This window comes from Myotis daubentonii, chromosome 7 (assembly GCF_963259705.1).
Source record: "Myotis daubentonii chromosome 7, mMyoDau2.1, whole genome shotgun sequence".
NCBI lineage: Eukaryota > Metazoa > Chordata > Mammalia > Chiroptera > Vespertilionidae > Myotis > Myotis daubentonii.
The window spans coordinates 61,397,534-61,417,226 of record NC_081846.1 but is presented as its reverse complement, the minus strand read 5'-3'; the positions used below and the strand labels follow the sequence as shown (position 1 = coordinate 61,417,226).

General features: G+C 36.8%; 1 protein-coding gene across 1 annotated transcript; it reads right to left on the bottom strand.

The window, feature by feature from the left end:
* Window positions 1–11,793: 11,793 nt before the first annotated feature.
* On the bottom strand, window positions 11,794–14,159 carry LOC132238630 (cyclin-K-like). Its single transcript, XM_059704423.1, has one exon. It carries the CDS (start codon window positions 14,036–14,038, stop codon window positions 12,290–12,292), a length of 1,749 nt encoding a protein of 582 aa, XP_059560406.1. The 5' UTR covers window positions 14,039–14,159; the 3' UTR covers window positions 11,794–12,289.
* Between the last annotated feature and the right edge of the window lie 5,534 nt (window positions 14,160–19,693).

The following is a 19,693-nucleotide window of genomic DNA, read 5'->3' as shown; positions in this document are numbered from 1 at the left end:
GCAGGAATTTGGGGGAACATAGGCAGGCTTAGGGATTTTTAGAATTGGGGTCCATGAAAAAGCGGGGCTGCAGACTGGGAGAAGGTACATTTCCATAACACAAGGAAGCCAGGTGCAGTTGCATTTACCTAAGACAAGGGAACTGGAAGAAGCCAAGAAAGGTCTATATTTACAAAATAAAGAGCTTCATTCAGAAGGAGAAGAAGAAAGCCCAGAGGGAATAGAGGAACAATGGGGAAGGAGGGGGAAGAACCTCACATGTCCCATGTGAAGTTCAACCTTAGAGCTCAGGAGTTACTATAGTAACCAACTCCAAGGGGAATAGTGACCAACCAGAGGGGATATCAGGACACAGGAACTGCAGCCTTTATAAGCCATGGGGAAAAGGAACTCAGGGGGACTCTTCCCCCTCCCTACAGGGGAATCAGTTCTGTGGGACTGTTTCCCTCTCCCCATGTGGGAGTCTGTACTTGTTCTTCAATAAATCTCCATATTTGCTATGCCACTTTCTGTCCATGGATTCATTCTTCAATTCTGGCGGACAAAGAATCCAGGTTCCATTCCAAAAATTCGGTATCAGAAGTAAAGAAGAAATAATTCTCAGGCGATGAAAAACTAAGAGAATTTATCATCAACTGATATTTTCTGTACAAAATGTTTTAAAAAGTTCTTCAGGAATTAGAAAAATGATACAGATCAGAAACATGGATCTAATAAAGAAAGATAGAGCATCAGAGAAGTAATGACTGAAGGTAAAATAAAATTGTTTTATTTTGTTATTCTTAAGCTAAAATATAACTGTTTAAAGTAACAACAATAATAATGTATTGGTGATTATGGGAGATGAATAAGTGAAATCTATGTCAGAAATATAAGGGACCGAAGGTAGAAATTGGGACTATTTTGTTATAAGGTACTTATACTACATTTAAAGCAGTATAATGTTATTTGAAAGTGGACACAGGCTAACTTAAAATATATATTATAAACTCTAGGTCAATGACTAAGATAATTTTTTAAAAGTATACTGATAAGCTAAGAGAGGAGATGAAATAGAGACATATAAATTGTTTAATTTGAAATAGAGAAGGCAGAAAAATTGGGGAAAAGAAACAAATATAAACCAGTAACAAACACTGTGATACTAATCCAACTAAGTCAATAATCACTTCAAATGTGAATATTCCAAATATACCAATTAAAAGACATTATCAGCATGGTTAAAAAACAAGACCCAACTCTATGTTGTCTTCAAAAATTCCACTTTAAATATAAAGACTCAAATAGGCTAAAAGTAAATGGGGGAATAAAAATACATCATGACAACAAAAATCAAAGGAAAGTTGTAACTGTATCAATTTTAGACAATGAAGACTTCATAATAAGAAAGAGTATCTGAATAAAGAGGGTTATGATATAAGGGTAAAGGGGGTAAATTCTACAAGAAGATAAACAATCTTTAATGTCTATGCATCTAACAAAAGAGCATCAAAATACAGGAGGTGAAAACTGATAAAGCTGAAAGGAGAAACAGACAAATCCACTGTTATGGTTAGAAATTTCAATACTTCTCTTCAGTAACTGATCAAGCAGACAGATAACAAAGCAAGTAAGTATATAAATAACCTGAACTTCAATATTAATCAAGCAGACCTAATTAACACTAGAGAATATGCCACCTAACAATAACAGAACACAAGTTCTTCTCAGGTATACATGGGACATTCACCAAGATAAAACACATTTTTAGTAATAAAATACACCATATACACCTTAATAATTTAAAAGAATAAGAATCATACAAAATATGCTCTCAGACCATATAGAATTAAACTAGAAATCAATAACATAAAGAAAGTTGAAAAATCCCCATGTCTCTGGAAATTAAAACACTTCTAAGAAAACATGGTCAAAGATGAAGTCTCAAAAGAAATTTAAAAATATTTTCCACTAAATATAAGTGGATATACATACAAACTATCAGTATTTGTGGGATATTATGAAAACAGGGCTTAGAGGGAAATTTATGGCATTAAACAGATGTGTTAAAACAAAGATCTAATATCAATAGCCTACGTTTTACCTTAGGAAAATAGAAAAAGACAGTTAGATGTCAAATCTAAGTCAGGAGTAGGAGTCATAAGCATATGAGGTACAGTAAATTGTGAGAATGGAAAAGATGCCTTTGTAAATAGAAAGAGAAAATAGATAACAGACTTCTGGGGAGAAGCAAGTCCTTTAAGGAAGGGGCAAATTATAAAGAGTCTATAAAGAAGACTATGAATAAATGGTCAGAGAGATTGAGGGGAAAGCCAGGAGTGGATGGAGGTGAAGGAAAGCAAGAGAAGAGTGAATTTTGACAACAAGGTGACTGTCAATAATAAAAATTCAGGGGAAAGGCTGATAAGATTAGAATTAAAAAATTCCAGTTGGATTTGAGTATTATGCCTTTAGTAACCTCAAAAAGGGCAGATTCAAAGAAATTATGAGGACAATGAGGAAGTGATTTATGACCTTTGCCAGAGAGCTTTCAGTGGTTGAGGGGGCAGAATCTGAGTCTAGTGAAGAGAATAGGTATTAAGGAAATGAAGATAGTAAGTGAAGACAAGTTTAAGAACTTTGCCATTATTGGAAGAGAAAAAAGTAGCTTAAGTGGCACACAGGGTCAAAGGATGGCCTTGCTTATAAAAAAAGTACAAGAGAGCATGGGAAGTTTTATAAATTGAGGGAAAAGATAAGAGTTGACAGTGAGAGGCTGAAGATACAGAAGGGGATGGATAATTGACGTAGGGATGTGTCAGAAAAAAGAGAGCACGGGGTGGGGGGGGGCATTTACGAAATCTGGAATAGAAGCTGGTTTTGAGCAGGAAAATGACCACCTCATCCTCTGACACTGTAAGTACAAATAGAGGTCAGCTTTTTTTTCTAGGAGGTGGGCACAGGGACAGTTCAAGCCTGTTATCCTGATTTATCTATTCTTTTTTGTGTGTGAAGAAGGAGTCATCATTTGATGAGAAAGAATACAAAAATGATAGCTTGAGATACTTGAATAAAGTGGTATCATTTTTTAAAAATATATATTTTTTATTGATTTCTTACAGAGAGGAAGGGAGAGGGATAGAGAGTTAGAAACATCAATGAGAGAGAAACATCGATCAGCTGCTTCCTGCGCACCCCCTACTAGGGATGTGCCTGCAACCAAGGTACATGCCCTTGACGAGAATCGAACCTGGGACCTTCCAGTCTGCAGGCCGACGCTCTATCCACTGAGCCAAACCCGTTACGGCAAGTGGTATCATTTTTAAAAAGAATCCAAAGAACTAAAAATGAAATTTGCCAGAGGGGACAAAAGAGATTTGAGTGGACCACTAAAATTAAAATCCTTGAATCTGTGATGGCCTTGACTCAAGTGATGGTATGGTATTTCCCAGGACACGCAGGTAGGTGAATGTGGGTGCACAGCAGGTGAACTGTAGGGTGGACTTCTGGCTGGGAATTTGTAAGGCCAATGCAGTGGAAGGAGAGAGGGTGAGGAGGTTGAGATTGCTTGTGAGAGAATTTCTCAGGGAATCACCTATGATATTTGGAGTGGAGGTGAAGACCATTAGAGTTGATGAGGTAAAGGAATGCTAAGGGCTTGAATGAATAAATGACATGGTTGTTGAAATTGCCTAGGATAGTGATTTTCAACCTTTTTCGTCTCATAGCACACATAAACTAATTACTAACATTCTGCAGCACACCAAAAAATATATTACTTCTTTTTTTTGCTGATGTGACAAAAAACATAGGCATCATTATAATTCACTCACACCGGATAGCTATTGTTGTGTTGGCTGTTATTTCTTTTACTCAACAGTCTAAGGGAAAAGAGGTCAGTTTCCCCAACTAAATAGTCAGGTATTGCATGTTTTAAAAATTCTGTGGCACACTGGTTGAAAATTGCTGGCCTAGGATGATGCCAGCAGTTGGCACAGAATTAGGTTTATGTGGGTGAGAGCTGGCACAGTTTAATCCATAGCTTTTGTATTACCGTTTGTCCAAAGTTCTCAAATCCCACTTAAATACAGTACATAAATCTGTTTCCTCCTGCTCTCAAGCAGTCGGTCATGTAACAAAGAATACTGAGCTTTAAGATGCAATACCTGAAGTTGTTGAAGGATGTAAGGCAAAAAAGAAAACGCAAGTGAAACATCTGTGTGTAGGGGGAGATGTCTAGAATAAGAGTCATAAAATGTGAATTCTGTGCTCTGGTTATTAAAATCCTGCCTGGTCCTGGCTAAGTGACACTGTGGAGCTGTAGTTCTATGATTTATAAAATAAAGGGATCAAGCAAAGAAATATCTGCGATCCTTTCTAAATTTGAAGTTCTATTACTCTTCTGTGTCGAAGGCCTAGATTACTTTGTTTTAAATATTGAAAGTGCCTGCATTTAATTATTTGGGCTACCTCCGTGAGCAGAGATAATCTCAGGATATGGACAAACAAGCATTACAATTGCACGAATCTGTATTAGCTTTCAACTCCAATCTGGACTTGCACTTATTTTACTCCACCTCTAAGTTCTTTGTGTTTAGGTAGGCAGAATCAAACTTTTCGAACAATGCTAGGACTTTCTGAGTAAGAGATGGTTATAGATGTATAAATGATTACAAATTGATTACTTTGTATCCAAATCCAGATGTTGGAGGCAGAAAACTACTTTGACCACCTTTGTTTTCACTAAACAACAGGGAACTAAGATAGAGTGAGAACTGACATTTTGATTTTTTCATTCTACCCATTGCTTTCTCTGGGTAAATTTATTCTATAAAGCTATACTTCTGCTCATGCTTTTTTCAGCAGATCCCGTTTCAATTATGAGTGGTGCACACACTGTAAAGCATAGCTTTCATCCTTCGTCGAGCTCTCCATGAATGAGAGCTTGACTTTGAGAGTTCTCCAGCTTTATATCAGAAATGCCATCACTCTCTCACCCTTTTCCTTTAAGACTTTAATCTCTCAAGTAAATAAGCAAACTGGTTCTAATATTGAAGCTTGTGACATTTGGCTGGTCACTCATTTCTAGGTTAAATTGCTTCCTTACCCTCTGTACCTTAGCCAGGCTGTTTCCTATCATATCCAGGGATCTTACTCTTGAGTCCATAGTTACTAACCTTCTGGGTAAATTCTTTATATAGTATTTAATCAGCAGCCCTTTGTAAAGTGCAAGTAAATTACAGACCACTTATCTGGGGCAATCATCTGCCATTTTTCAGGCAAAACCAAATTATATTTCCTGAAAATGATCATTGGTCAACTGGGTCCACACAAGATACACTTAATTTTATCATTTATTTTCTGTTGTTCCTTTCATTATAAGTATGATTAGTATTTCCAGATTGATGTATATACTTTTATTTTTTTTCTGATGACTTGAGAGTAGTCTGAAAAGCTTGCATTTGGTGAGGGTCAGTCAGGAAACAGTGCATTTCAATTTCTATCTACCCAGAAAGCACTTGGCAATTACATTCCTTGGAAAGTCTTTAAATCTCTCCTCCATTTCACAAGTTGCCAGGTCATTCGATTCAACAGAGAAATGCACTGTAGCAGTTTTATAGCATGGCAGAGGGCGAAGCCAGCCTCACAAGGTAAGCGTGCAGAGAACACTGGCTAAACTCTGCCCTTTAATGGAGTTTCATGGTCTTATATTCACTCAGCACCTTTGGTCCTGAGATGCCCAGTGAAATCACTGTGCTATAGTTGTCCGACAATATTAGAAATCTTTGGGTTTTCTACTCTAAGAAGTTAGAGGCATTGAATATTTGATCAAATGAATTTCTATGTGGTTCCTCTCTAGAATGCATGCTGGGTGGCTATGAGAAGTAGAAGTGGGGAGGATTGGCTTAAGCAGTCAATTTTCAGGCCTGCTAATTTATTTCTATGTGCTAAAAATTAGTATATGTTAGGGATAGGGATGGGAGAACCAAGACTCTAGTGGAATTTGGGGAAGAGTTGCTCTTATTTATTTATTTTTTTAAATTTTCTTATAAGCAGATAATAATCCTCATCTATGATTCTTTTTGGACTAGATCAATTGGATATACTCAGAAATATGGAAATATTATGACACAGGGCATTTTAACCTTTTAATCCAATATTGGTGACTATTTTCCTGCATTGTACACAATCCTAAGCGGCTCCTTTTGTGGCAAAGTTGTGTCTTACTGCATTAGGTCGGCCTCTGCCTGATGCTGACTTAATAATGCACAATCTTATTAGCTGTGATATGGAGGAGCCCCAAATAATTCATCGTGATGTTATGACTAATTTCTTTTATGTGGCTCACAGTGGTTGATAGAGGGCAGTCAGACTGCAATAAAGCAATCATCTTCTAGAATGACTGTACTACGTGATTTAAATATATACGTATACATCTGGAAATAATTTTGAAAATTAAGAATTAGTATCTTTCTCTCTAGTGATTTTACTGGCCACTCCCATATGCTCTTTATTTTCCCCGTCAACCCCTCCTTTTAATACTAGCCTTAGAATGGAAGAACAGAGCTTCCATGCTTGGACTTGGAGGGTCTGCCCATATATACATTACTATGAAATCCACAAGATAAAGTTTAGATCTCATGAAATTTTCTGAGGGAAATCGCAGCTTTTTAAATCTTCTTGCCTTATTTCCTATAGGCTAATCCACTTTTTTTTTTTTTTTTTTTTTTTTTTTTTTTTTTTTTTTTTTTTGCTTTGGACATGGACAGTTATTAGGATGCTTTTCTCGATTGTCCTAAGGAGTGGTTGACTGGAGATACTGATGAAAGTTTATCCATTATGTTGCATGATGGGTGTTTTCCTTCTTCTCCAGTCTCTTTGGTTTAAACTGCACTTTAGCTTTTCCACCTCCAGGTAATGGAGATACTCCCAGGAATGTAGGGGGATGATACAGAGGCTGGAGCCTTGCCAGCAGACGCATTAGGTTTCTTCTCCCACCCCAAACCAATTGTCTCAATTTCTTAATGAGAATTTTGAAATTTGAACTCAGTTAAAAAAAAAATAGAGGCAAATTGCTAGGGTATGAGACTTCACATCTTCCTAGGTTTTTCACATCTGTCCTTTTCAGAGAAGAGTTTGAAGACGGCAAAGTGATGCAGTAGAGCTGCTAGTATGGAATAGGGCTCTCAATTTGGACACGATCAAAGTTGGTTTCTTTTAAGATTCTACACTGCTTTTGCATCTTATTCTTGAGAGTGAAACATAGCAGCTTAATTTATAAAAATTTTATTTATAAAAAGTTTATTTAATAAACATCACAGTGGACTGTTAGGATTCTAGCCTAACAATATACATTAACAATAGGGTAGATAGTCCTTCTGTTACCCAAATAGGGTTTCTTTAAGTTATCTTGTTAAATAAATGACAGAAACTCATAAATTGTCAGGTACCACCTCTATAATTCTTTCTTATCTGACTTTTTCTTTTATTGAAAAGAAATCACAAAGATTTCTGTCTATTATTATCCTGGACTTCAAAATAAGAAATACTTTCTCTAGATGAGGAAGAGGGGACAATTTTACCTCTCCTTTTTGCAGGAGTCCATGATCAAGGGAATGTTTAATTTAGGGTTAAAATGGATTGGTTTCAGCAGCTCTACTTGTGATCTTTGAGGACCTGACTCTTGGTAAGGATCTCTTCCCCTGGTCCCATATGCCCCATTATTTTCTGTGGTGCTGAGTGGTGGTTTTCAACTGCTGGGAAAAGAAATGCCAGAACATGCACTGGCCCTTGTCAATGCTCAGGGAAGATGTCAGAATAAGATTAACCTTTCATTCTAACTTCAGCACTTTCCTTAAAAATCAATTTCAGTGCAACCCAAATGCATGTTTTGATGTGTCCAGGAGCTAATAGATTTTAGTAAAATAATCTGTGGTAAAGACATAGGAAGTAATACCTCATTCATAGAACAGAATATGTGTTGCAAGAGCACAAAACCTAAACTTTAAACACGGATCTGAATAAAGCAAGCTATTTTAAAACCACAGAGTCTCTTTGTTTTAAAAACTGTGGAGGCTGCTTAAAGAGTGTTTAATTGTCATTGGTTATATGGTACCTCTTAGGTAAGACTGATTTGTTTCTATCATTACCTGGGTCGAAATTCTAATAAACAGAATTTGCTTATTTCATGTATAGGCCTCTTCTCTTGGGCCACACTCACCATAATGAACGTCTATATAATTTAAGCCTTCTCCATAATTCCAGAGAATATCTATTTTTTAATCCTCACTTGAGCATATGTTTTTATTGATGAGAGAGAGAGAGAGAGAGAGAGAGAGAGAGAGAGAGAGAGAGAAAGAGAGAGAGAGAGACATCAATGTGAGAGAGAAACATTGATTGGTTGCCTCCCATACACATCCTGATAAAAGCTGGTTACTAAGAAACAGGTAAGTAAAAGAAACACTAATTCAAACTATAGTTTGGACTCCCCTCATTATCTTATGCAACAAGAATGAACAATAATAGGTTCACAGCTTTCTCCTCTTTGACAGTGGCCCAAATTTTGCTCCCTGTCTCCTCCTTGAGAGACACTGTGTTTAATTGATAAATGTTAGGTCAATGTACAGCATATGATGATGAAATTGTAAGAGAGTAGAAAAGAAGAAAATACTTGCATGGGGGCTGGATATGGAGGGAAAACTGGGAAAATTTTGATGAGATTGTCTTAAATATCTGGAGTATAAAAGAACTAGATAGGAGAACAAAGAGGACTCCTGAGGACTATGAAGTAAAAATAACCAATATCACTGGATATCACTAGGTAGAATATCTGGTACTAAATGCTGCTTCTTTATCCTTTGTCTACAATTACCTTTATGGTTTTAATTAACTTGTCTCCAATATGCTGTTACTCTGTACTTCCAGTTTAACGGGAGTCCAAAGAATAGCCCTCAGTGATGAATGGATTTGTTATATGTTGATACAGTGCCATGCTCTGAAGGTGATACTGATGGTGGTCATAGTTCTTATAATTAATTATGATAATTAAAAAGTGTCTGAAGATTCATGGGTGGTACAAAAATATTTATATGTTGGTCAAGATCAAATCTAGGAGTTAAAATGGCCCTGCTCATGAAGGCATAACAGGGAGGATTATATCAAGCTACTGCTGCTTTTCAATGACTGTCACAGGAGGGTGAATTTTTCATTTAGTTGTCTCAACTGGAGAGCAATCAAATGTCATAGCTGTTGGTCATATAATAGTGTGTGTGTGAGTATATATATATTATATTCTTAATTTTATATTTAAAATTGAATTTAATTCTTTTTATATTTCTAATTAGTTCCCAAATAAATGTCAGAAATTGCGTGAACTCCTTTTCGTTTTTAGCTCAGTTTATTTTGATTGTTTACCATAAGAAGCATCTAGGAAGACTCCTTGGGGATGTTCAGCAGGTACATATCTGGTAATTCTCATAAACGTTAAGATAATTTATAGCTTTTGATCATGGCTTTCCTGCCATTATTTGAGACTCGGCTCAATGGGTGTTTATGTCAGTCTGTAAGAATGCTGCCACACTGGGGATGGTGACTGAGATTGAGGCAGTGATCATTCAGCAATGGGCAATGGCTACTACCTTCTGTAAAAAGGCAAATGGGTCAGGTGAGCAACTATGACGGAGTAGATGCTTACAATGGGAGAGTTCTGCAGAGAACTGCAGAGAAGGGGCCTGGTGATAAAAGTCTGGGACCTCAGTCCCTGATGTCAGTTGTGACTGCTCCATAAACTGGCTTCTTTCTCTATAGCCTGGGGCTGGGAATACAAAGTGGGTGTTTGGTGAATTCAAATCCCTATATTTGGCAGATTCTGCATTTGGAGCCTTTCTTCCTTATGTGTAAAACTCCTGGTTTTCTAGGTGTGGTTGCATTCTCTTTGCTCTGAGCTCCTGTCTCTCTCATTTGCTGCCAGGGGTTGAATGCTATTAAAGACCTCATGTCTCCTACTTCCATATTCTCAACCTCTTACCCATTTCCAATTCTTGTTGCCTTTGGAGCAACAGATTTTTAAGATGTACATGATGAAGACTATCTCACAAGTGTTGCCTATATCCCATCTTTCCAAAGACTGTAGGTGTTATAAACATGGTGGCCAATCAGGATTAGCATATTAGAATTTTCTTCTTTCTATGATTTCATATTTGATGAATTACAAATGTATAACTCTAAACATATCCTTTTATTTTTGAATTACAAATGTTATATATGAAATACCTGGTAGATATAAAGTCAAATAATAAGAAATTTAAAGTCAAGTTCTTTCTAATTTTCTCTGATACCCCTAGCTCAATTCCTCAAAATTAACCACTGGTAATAGTTTGGTGTGTATTCAGTTCAACCTTTTGAATGGAGACATACATATTTAGTTTAGGGTTTTATTTAAAGGTCATAAATGACATCATAGTAATCGATTCCTCTACAATTTGCTCTTTGATTTTAACAATATGTCTTGGAGATTACTTTATGTCTTCCTCTCATGTCTCAATTATATAGCTACATCATTCTTTTTAATGGAAGGAAATATTCCATGTTAAGGCAATATCATGATTTATTAATGTGTTTAAGTTTATTCTTGGTTTTTGCCATTACAAATAATATGCTTTTATGTACCTATGTTTCTGTAGGGTAGATTCCAGGAAATAAACCTTGAGGTCAAGGTAGAGACAAATTAAAAATTTTTCATTGATCCTGCAACTTGAAATTGACACACTGGAATTGCCAATGTATCAATTATATTCCTACCAAGGGTTTATGAGAGTACCTGTTTCTCTGCATCATCATTAATATAATGTCCTCAATATACTTTTTATCATTTATCTTTTAAACTTTTCAAAGTGATTGCTAACAAATTGTACTTCATTGTTGTTTGAGTTTACATTTCTGAACTATTAATGATGTTGAGCATCTTTTCATATTTTTATATGCCATTTGCATTTTATTTTGTTAATTTATTAATCCTAGTATTTTCCTGTTTCTGTATTAGATCTTATATATTATGAATAAAACCTTTTTTGTCTATTATATATTGTAACCTATTTCTTTCTCATCTGTCACTTGTCTTTATGCTTTGTTTTATATTGTGTAGATAAGCTTTATACTTTCATTTAGTTAAATTTATCATATTTTCTTCTTTTATAATTCTGTGTTGTTGTTTTTTTCTTTTTTGTTGTTGTTGCTGTTGCTTTATATAGGAAAGCTTTCCCCAAGAGAAAAACATAAAATGTATTCTTCTGTACTTTCCTTTAATAATTTCAGTTTTATGATTAAGTCTTTAATAAGGCTAGAATTTATTTATTTGTCTGTATGATGTGAAGTAGTAGAATAACTATTTTTTTCAAATAGATAGCCAATTTTTTCCACACTGCATATTGAATAGTGTCTCCTTTCCAATTAATTTGAAATACCACCTTGTCATAAATAAAATGTTTACATATAGAGTATCCCCCAAAATGTATATACATATTTTGAATAATTATAAAGGCAATGATTATTAAAATACATCTCACTTTCAAAATTGAGCTCTCAGCTGTTAAAATGTATATACATTTTTGGGACATACTGTAGATATGAAATTTTTTATTCTTTTTTATTGTTTTGTTATTATAGTCCCAAATCTCTAACAGACACATTGTGCATTTAATTTGTAGTTTCTGATGACTACATTTCTTCTGTTTATTTAACATTTAAATATACCTTCTTTTATGAGGTCTTTTGCTCATTTTTACATGGGTTCTTTGTCTTTTTTTTTTTTTTTTTTTACCGCTTCAAAATAACTTTAATACAAAGATGTAAATATCTCTAAATCAAAAAGCTGCTTCTGAGCGACTGGGTGTCATGGAAGAGAACACGGAATGGAAGTGATGACGACAGCTTGACTTCAGATGGAACTGGACTGTTTAAAACTGCATATCCAGGAAAAATAGGCACTGATTTCTAGAAGGAAATTCACTCCTTACGGAAGCTATTTATTGAGCCAATATGGCTGGTTAACATTTTCACTAGTATAGTCACCCAGTGCAGGACGCGGCCCTCAGCCGACACCAGCACAGCCGGGCGGCCCGGGCGCTGCCGGGGCTGTCCCCACTCCGGGCCTGGAGGACCATCTGATCCATCTCCCGGGCCTGGTCCATGTCTTCCCATACTGCAACTGTCCAGCATTATACAAGGTACCCTGCTGCTTCCTCACTTCAACTACCCTTCAAGGTAACTAGAAAAACTTGTTAAAAAAACAAAGGGGAAAAAAGGCATCAGGTTATCTCATCCAGGCTGCGCGCCCCAGGCCCCCGACTGGAGGCATGCCCGGTGGGGGGATGGGTGGGGGCACAGGTGGCTGTCCTCCAGGGGGGACAGATGGAGGTGGGTAGCTAGCTGGAGGCAGGCCCAGGCCTGGAGGAGGGTGAGGTGGAACGGCATGGGTGGGGGGCAAGCGTGGGGGTGGGGGCGGGAAGTTGGGGTTGTAGGTGGGTGGAGGTGGAGGGTACCCGGGAGTTGGGGTTGGGATGGCAGGTGGGGGGAAGGAGGCTGGGGGAGGGGGCACCGGTGGTGGGGGTGGGTTGGGGGGGTAGACATGGTGGTAGGGCAGGTGGGCTGGAGGCCCGTAGGCAGGGGGCAGGGCGCTGTAGGAGGGGCCCTCGGTCTTCATCATGGACTGCAGGCTCTGGTAACCCTCTCCAGACATGTAGGAGCTGGTGGTGGACATCCCGGTTATGTAGCTGGAGGGTGGCGGCGGCGGTGGCCTGTGTGGCAGCGGTGGTGGTTGGTGCACAGGGGCCGGGTGGGCCGGAGGAGGAATCTGGACTTTGGGGAGGTCACTGGCATCCACAGGGCCTGGTGGCTCAGCCTCGCCTAAGGCAGCCGCGAGGGGAGGCTTCCGGTCTGGTGGTGGGTGGGCCGGAGGCAATGGAGGGTGAGTGGTCTCTATTTTGGGAATTTTAGGTGGTGGTGGTTCTGCTGCTTTGTTCTCTTCTTTGGGAGAAACAACCGTGGCTCGCTTCACCTGGCGGGGGGGACTAGGCTGTGGGGACGGTTTCTTGGGCTGCTGGACTTGCTGTGGCGGTGGTGGCGGCTGGGTTGATGGCTGCGGGTCCTTCTGTGGGGGCTGCGGTGGTTCAGGGCCTGGAGCCGACTGTGACGGTGGCACTGGTGGCACTTGTGGTGTGGGGTTGAGCGATGGGGGCTGATGCAGCTGATGAGGCGTGTGATGAGGCATCTGTTGTTTTCCTTGTGAGTAAAGGTCCAGGATTTGGTGGCAGATATCTTCCAGAACATCCACAGGGACATCTTGCACAAACTGCTCCCACCATCTCCGATACATGGGTTTGGAGGTCCATTCTTGTATTTCAAATTTGCACAAACGTCCCGCGAGATACATCACTGCCACTGCTATGATCTCTGGTTCCCACTGCAGTGACAAGGTCGTGCAGAGACTGTCATTTACAAATGTCCATGCCATTTGAACCAACTTTTGAATTTTGTTTTTATCACCTTTGAGTTGTTTTGCATATTTGAGTAGGAACTGGTATGGATGTTCTACCTGTAAATCAAACTTTATGGTCTGTAGTAAGATTCTCTCCAGAACCATTACTTCTTCCTTTGGGTCATCTCCAAACTGGCCAAATTGTACATCATTTAATAAACTACGAGCTGTTTTGATGATATCTTTACATTTTTTGGGTGTTTCTTCTACTTTCCCAGCCAGAAAGAGAGAACAAGCTCCTGTTACATATCTTGGAAATTGCGTAAAGGAATGAAACATATAGAAGCGATGAAAATAAATTATTCCAGTTGCCAGGGTATCATAGTGTAGTCCCAAACGTGTGCCCACATCAAAGATGAACCGAGCCCCCTCTCGGCGGTACCGGGCCTCAGTGGCTGGGTCAAGTCCTTCTAGCTGAGAGGGTGTATGAGCCAAGTCTTTCTTATCCCAGTACCAACATGGTTTTGTGTGGTCCAGGTTTGCTGAGGTTACTGAAGGGCTGGAATTTTCTTTATTCTCCTTCATTTATTGAAGTAGACTTGTTCTTTTCAAAAGATTCTCTGAAAATGTTAGGATCCCCTTGCCTCCGGTAAGCCCCTCAGCGACGTCTCTCCTTGCCGATCGCGGCCATTTTGGACGTAGGATGTCGGGGAGTACCGGGTTCTTTGTCTTTGAATGGTTGATTTGAAGGAGTCATTTTTATATTCTAGATTTAGAGCTTTTGTTAGCTATATGCATTGAAATATCTTCTCCCACTCTGTAGCTTGGCTTCTAATGCACTTTTTTTTTTAAATAAAAAAGAGGTCCTTAATTTAATTTTTAAGGATAAAGCAATCCTTCACTAGATACCTGACAAATCACTAACACAGATCTGACTAGCTTTGAACAGCACTGTTGTAACAAATGGAGTGATAATCATAATTGTTTTACAATCTTAGTGGAATAAAATGTGAATTCAAATTGGAGTTTATCCAATTGTAATCGTAACTCTAAGGCAGAATCAACACTTTAGAGCCATTATCCTTTTATTTTTATTAAAAATTTTGTTGTTAACCGCAGAACTAGCAATTGTGCTTGCTAAACTGATATACCTGGTTTGTTTGTTTTTTTGCATATTCTCCATCTAAGTCATTCTATGTTGTAAAGCTGATGAATTATGCAATGTTTATCATCCCAATATTTGTTTATCTAAACAAATATTGCAATTAGCTCCTCACTAAAGATACGTTCTTTGCTTTCTCTTTTTTAAGACATTGAATACATCATTTTAGTTTTTAATTTTAAAAAGTGACTTTTTTTTATCTTCACCCATTTCTTTCCTCCCCTTGTCTTTGTCCCTGGACACCACTAATCTGTTCTCTGTATCTATGAGCTTGTTTATTTATTTTTAAATTTATTTCTTTAGATTCCACATATAAGAGAGATCATATGGTATCTGTATTTCTCTGTCTCACTAATCAAGCATAATGTCCTCAAGATCATTAATATCACAAATGGAAATAATTTATTATTTTTATGGCTGAAAAAAAATGCATTTTTTTAAAAAAATCTATTCATCCATCAATGGACATTTAGGTAGTTTACATTCCTTGGAATTGTAAACAGAGCCATCTTGGACATGTGGTGCATATATCTTTACAAGTTAATGTTTTCATTATCACCCAGAAGTGATATCACTGGGTTGTAAGGCAGTTCTATTTTTAACTTTTTGAGGAACTTCCCTACTGTTTTCCACAGCAGCTGCACCAATTTACATTCCCACCAGCAGTGCACAAAGGTTCCCTTTTATGCATATCCTCACCTTGTTTTTTTGATAATAGACATTCTAACAGGTGATAGGTGGTTTCTCATTGTAGTTTTCATGTGCACTTCTTTAACGATTAATGATGTTGAACATATTTTCATGTACCTCTTGACCATCAGTATATCTCCTTTGGAAAAATGTCTATGAAAGTATATTATATTATTCTAAAAATACTGGCCTATGTAATTAAACAAAAAGAAAAATAAGTATACTAGAAAAGAGAAGTAAATTTATTGTTAATATTAAGTGACATGGTTTAACATTAACCAATATAATTAAGTTAGTATAAAAACTAAAAATATTAAATAATTATTTTATCGATAATTTACATTGTTGTTAAATCACATGATTACCCTAAAAAACACAAAGAATAAATCTTAAAATTATTTTAAATACTTTGACAATTTAAGTGGCAATTAATGAAATTGATTTATGAGAAAATATAATGACTAATAGCTCTCACAAATTAAAGAAATATATTAAAATGAGCTAACTATAGTTCATAGGAAAAGATTTACAAAGGCCAAAACATTTTTTAGCCTTACAAATGATTAAAGTAATGCAGTGAGTTTACATTTTTCTCTTTTCCATTTGTCAAATGTAAACAAGTATTAGCGTGGTTGAGAGTAAATAGGCACTCATACACTATTGGAGGGATGAGCCACTGTTTGGAGTAGCAGAGAGAGACTTGTCTGAGACCTACTTCTAGAATGTATTCTAGAGAGAGAGCTTTAGATATGTGCAAAGATTTATGTTTGTTGCAGTATTGTTTTAATAGCCCAAAAGAGTTTCAAGATGACAGAAAAATTCTGACTTGTAGAGTAGTACAGAGATGTTATAAAGAATGTGCTATATGTAGTATAAATTTATGCATTTATATATTTGTATATACACCTCCATTGTGTATGTAGTATTCCTTTGCATATATGTCTCTCTATATGTTTTTATACTAGAGGCCCGATACATGAAATTCTTGCAAGAGTAGGCCTTCCTTCCCCCTGCTGCTGGCACCAGCTTCCCTCCAGCCGTCAGCAGGCAACCGGGACCCAGGTTTCCCTCACAGTGCCAGCTTCATCTGGAAGGTCATCCGGAAGGATGTCCAGAAGGATGTCTGGTCTAATTAGCATATTATACTTTTATTATAGATATTTATAGCCTATTTTAGTTAAGTAGCTACAAATAAATATTATCTGTATATTTAGATATTATAAAACTTCTTTGAGCATGAAAAGAATAGGAGTATAGACATAGCCAGTAGAAATTATTTCTGAAGTGTTGTTGGAACTTTAAGGTAGATGACTTATAGTTTTATTCCTATTACTCTTTGAATTTATTTTTACCATAAGCATATATTCATTTTTATAATTAAAAATCTAGTTAAACATTGATTCTCTTTCCATTTAACTTAAGAATATATTGATCATACTCTTTAACTTAATTAAGCTTCTCATCAGCATTCACAAAGATGGGTAGAACCATATCCGGTGAGACAGCAGAAGGGATCTTTATTACCTTACCCACTGACCTCATTTCTTCAGACATTGTTAACTTCAGTTTCAATCATTAACAACAGAAAAAAATTAATTTTTATTGAGAATCTGTTAGATGACAGACCTTCTGTCAGAGGGTTTATCTGTATAATCTAATTAAGCCTCATCACACCCTGTAGGAATGGTAATACTCCATTTTATATGTGATAAAACTGAGGCTTAGATGGTTTTAGAGACTTGCTCCAAAGTAAATCAAATGAGAATCTGTATCAGAGCTGGTGCTCTTTTCACCATTTTCCAGTGATCCTTCGTGAGTTATTTAAGTTTTCTGTTCTTCGGTCCACTCTCGCCATATGGGAATAGCAGTGCATTTCCTGTTAACCTTTGGAGTTATCTATCCTGCATAGCAAATACAATATGGGAAAGTACTTTGAAAATAATTTGAACTACAGTCTACATTAAATCAGAGGTTGCAGCTCAAATATCTTCCCACTCCTCCAGGAAGATGAATGAGGTGGGAAGGAGTAAACTGCCTGCCAAAAAGAACATTTCTGGAGTCCAATTTGGCACCATGAGGCAGTATGCAGAACCTTGCTAGTAAACAAATGCAATTATAGAAGTCTATTATTTTAAGATGTGTTCTTATATTTGGAGGTCATACAGCAAGATGGTTAGGAACATGAAAATGGAGTCAGACAGATATGGATCAAAATTGTAGCTGCATCATTTCCTAACTGTGTGATTAAAGGCAGGTTGCTAACTTCTGTGAGGTTCAGTTTTCATCTGAACAATTTTAAGCAATTGATTTATTTTGAAAGAAATGTCTGTTCTTGTATTTTTATTATTTCCTTCTTAACTTCAAAATCAGCTTATCTATTAAAACTCCAGTTATGATAATTATTAAATGAATAAATACAATAAGACATAAACAGATACCTAGTTTTTCTAATTTGCAATTGATTGTTTTGCCTAAAAATTGTCAGTGATATTTTTAAATATTATAATTATTATTGTTAGCTAAGAATTTTAGTACAGGGTAAGCTAGGATAATTTTCACCTAAGCAAAGATGTTTCAAATACCAAAGGGTCTTATAGCATGACTATTTCACAGAGAAAGTATAATTTAATGTTTTCCAAAATGTTTCTTATGGCTATTACATTTTTTAAATAAAGTGATTTCTTCTCTAAAAGTTACTAAAGAATTTTGTTGGAACTGACTACCAAAATTCTGTCACTGTGAACAATTACCTCTGAGTGCTATTTGCTTTATTATACATCATCACCAAACAGTTACTAGTATTATTAAGTACCTGCTGTGTTAGTAGGGCCAAATGCAACATACCAGTCTCCTCATTGTTTCTATTGCACTTCTGTGACTACATGTGGCAGAACTATATTCCATGTCTAGTACTCTCTACAGAATAACCGTGGGTAAGACCAAGGTAGGATTTTAAAAATTCTTACATATTATGCCCCTCTGTCCCTTAAAAGCTTTGTTTTGTACCTTGCATGGAGAAGTTTCATAGTTTCTTTAGTAAAACTGTTGATATATTTCAGTGCTACAACTTTATATGTAAGAGAAATGCAATATTAGATCTATTAGCATTATCCATTTGGAAAAATATAACCCGATGTTGCAATTAATTATCATAGAGCTGTATAAACATAACAGAACAAATATTCTCTAAATTGTTAGCTATGAAATTTAGAAGATCTAAATCTAAACATTCTTTTACATTTTCCTCGCCTTTTCACTTGTTTGTTAGAAGTTCTTTAAATGTTTTAGTCAAAAAACCTTCCTGGTTTTTTTTATTTTTATTAATCAAAATGTATTCCAGGGGGGTTATTTGACAGATGTTCAAAGATTCATCACTGCTGACTGTTGCCACCAGACATGACTATTAACCAGGCAGTATTGATAGGAATACTAAGGTTAAGATAAAAGTTGTAGTTACAGAATGATACAGTGTCTGCATCATTTCAGAAAAGATCCCTGATACTACTCTTTTTATTTTACAACATTTGTGTAATAAGCTGTACCTTAAGTTTTAGGTTGAAAAAGAAAATGTAATAACATCTGTACTATGAAGAGAGATAATGTTCAAAATATCATCTGTCTTCCATGAAGGTGGGGCTGTGATTTATTCATTGTTTTACTCATCACCTTGGGTTGCATAGAAACATAGTTCAAAAGATTTTGTTTGTGAGTATTTCCCTCTTTTTACTCTGGTCAGTGCCTGAGCTCTGTCTCCCTAAACCACCATCCCTGACACCATGCTGGCTTGAGGGTTACCCCAAAATATCAGGAGACTTTTGCATCTTGAAAACCTGAGGCATTGCCCCCCAACCCCCCCCCCACCCCCGTCTATGGAATAAAAACCATGCGTATGGCATAGCTATTAGATATTTGCTGCTGGGCTGCTTATCTTCAAAAAGGGAAATAAAGATCATTTTGTGGACAAGAAAATAAAGTATTAAATCTGTTAAATTTGTATAAAAAACTAATTGTCTAGAGATATGTAGGAAAAACACCTACCACTTGATTGAATTGAACTGTATGTGGTTGTGTCTTTATATGCAAGGGGTAATGCTGTCTAGCTAGTGTACTGTACATAAATAATAGCAAGCACTTTCCCTGAAAGATATATGAACCAAATTAAAAATAAATATCACATGATCTCACTCATTTATGGGATATAATGAACAATATATGCAGGACTTATATGCATGCATATAAGCCTAACCAATGGACACAGACACCAGAGGGGTGAGGGCATGAGTGGGGGGTGGGGGTGGGGGTGGGGGTACAATGGAGTGATAAGGACACATATGTATACCTTAATCAATAAAGAAAAAAAAGCATTTTGAAAATAGAAAGCTCATTAC

Coding starts and splice junctions, on each gene's coding strand:
- LOC132238630 (XM_059704423.1), bottom strand. CDS start 14,038: ATGAAGGAGAATAAAGAAAATTCCAGCCCTTCAGTAACCTCAGCAAAC.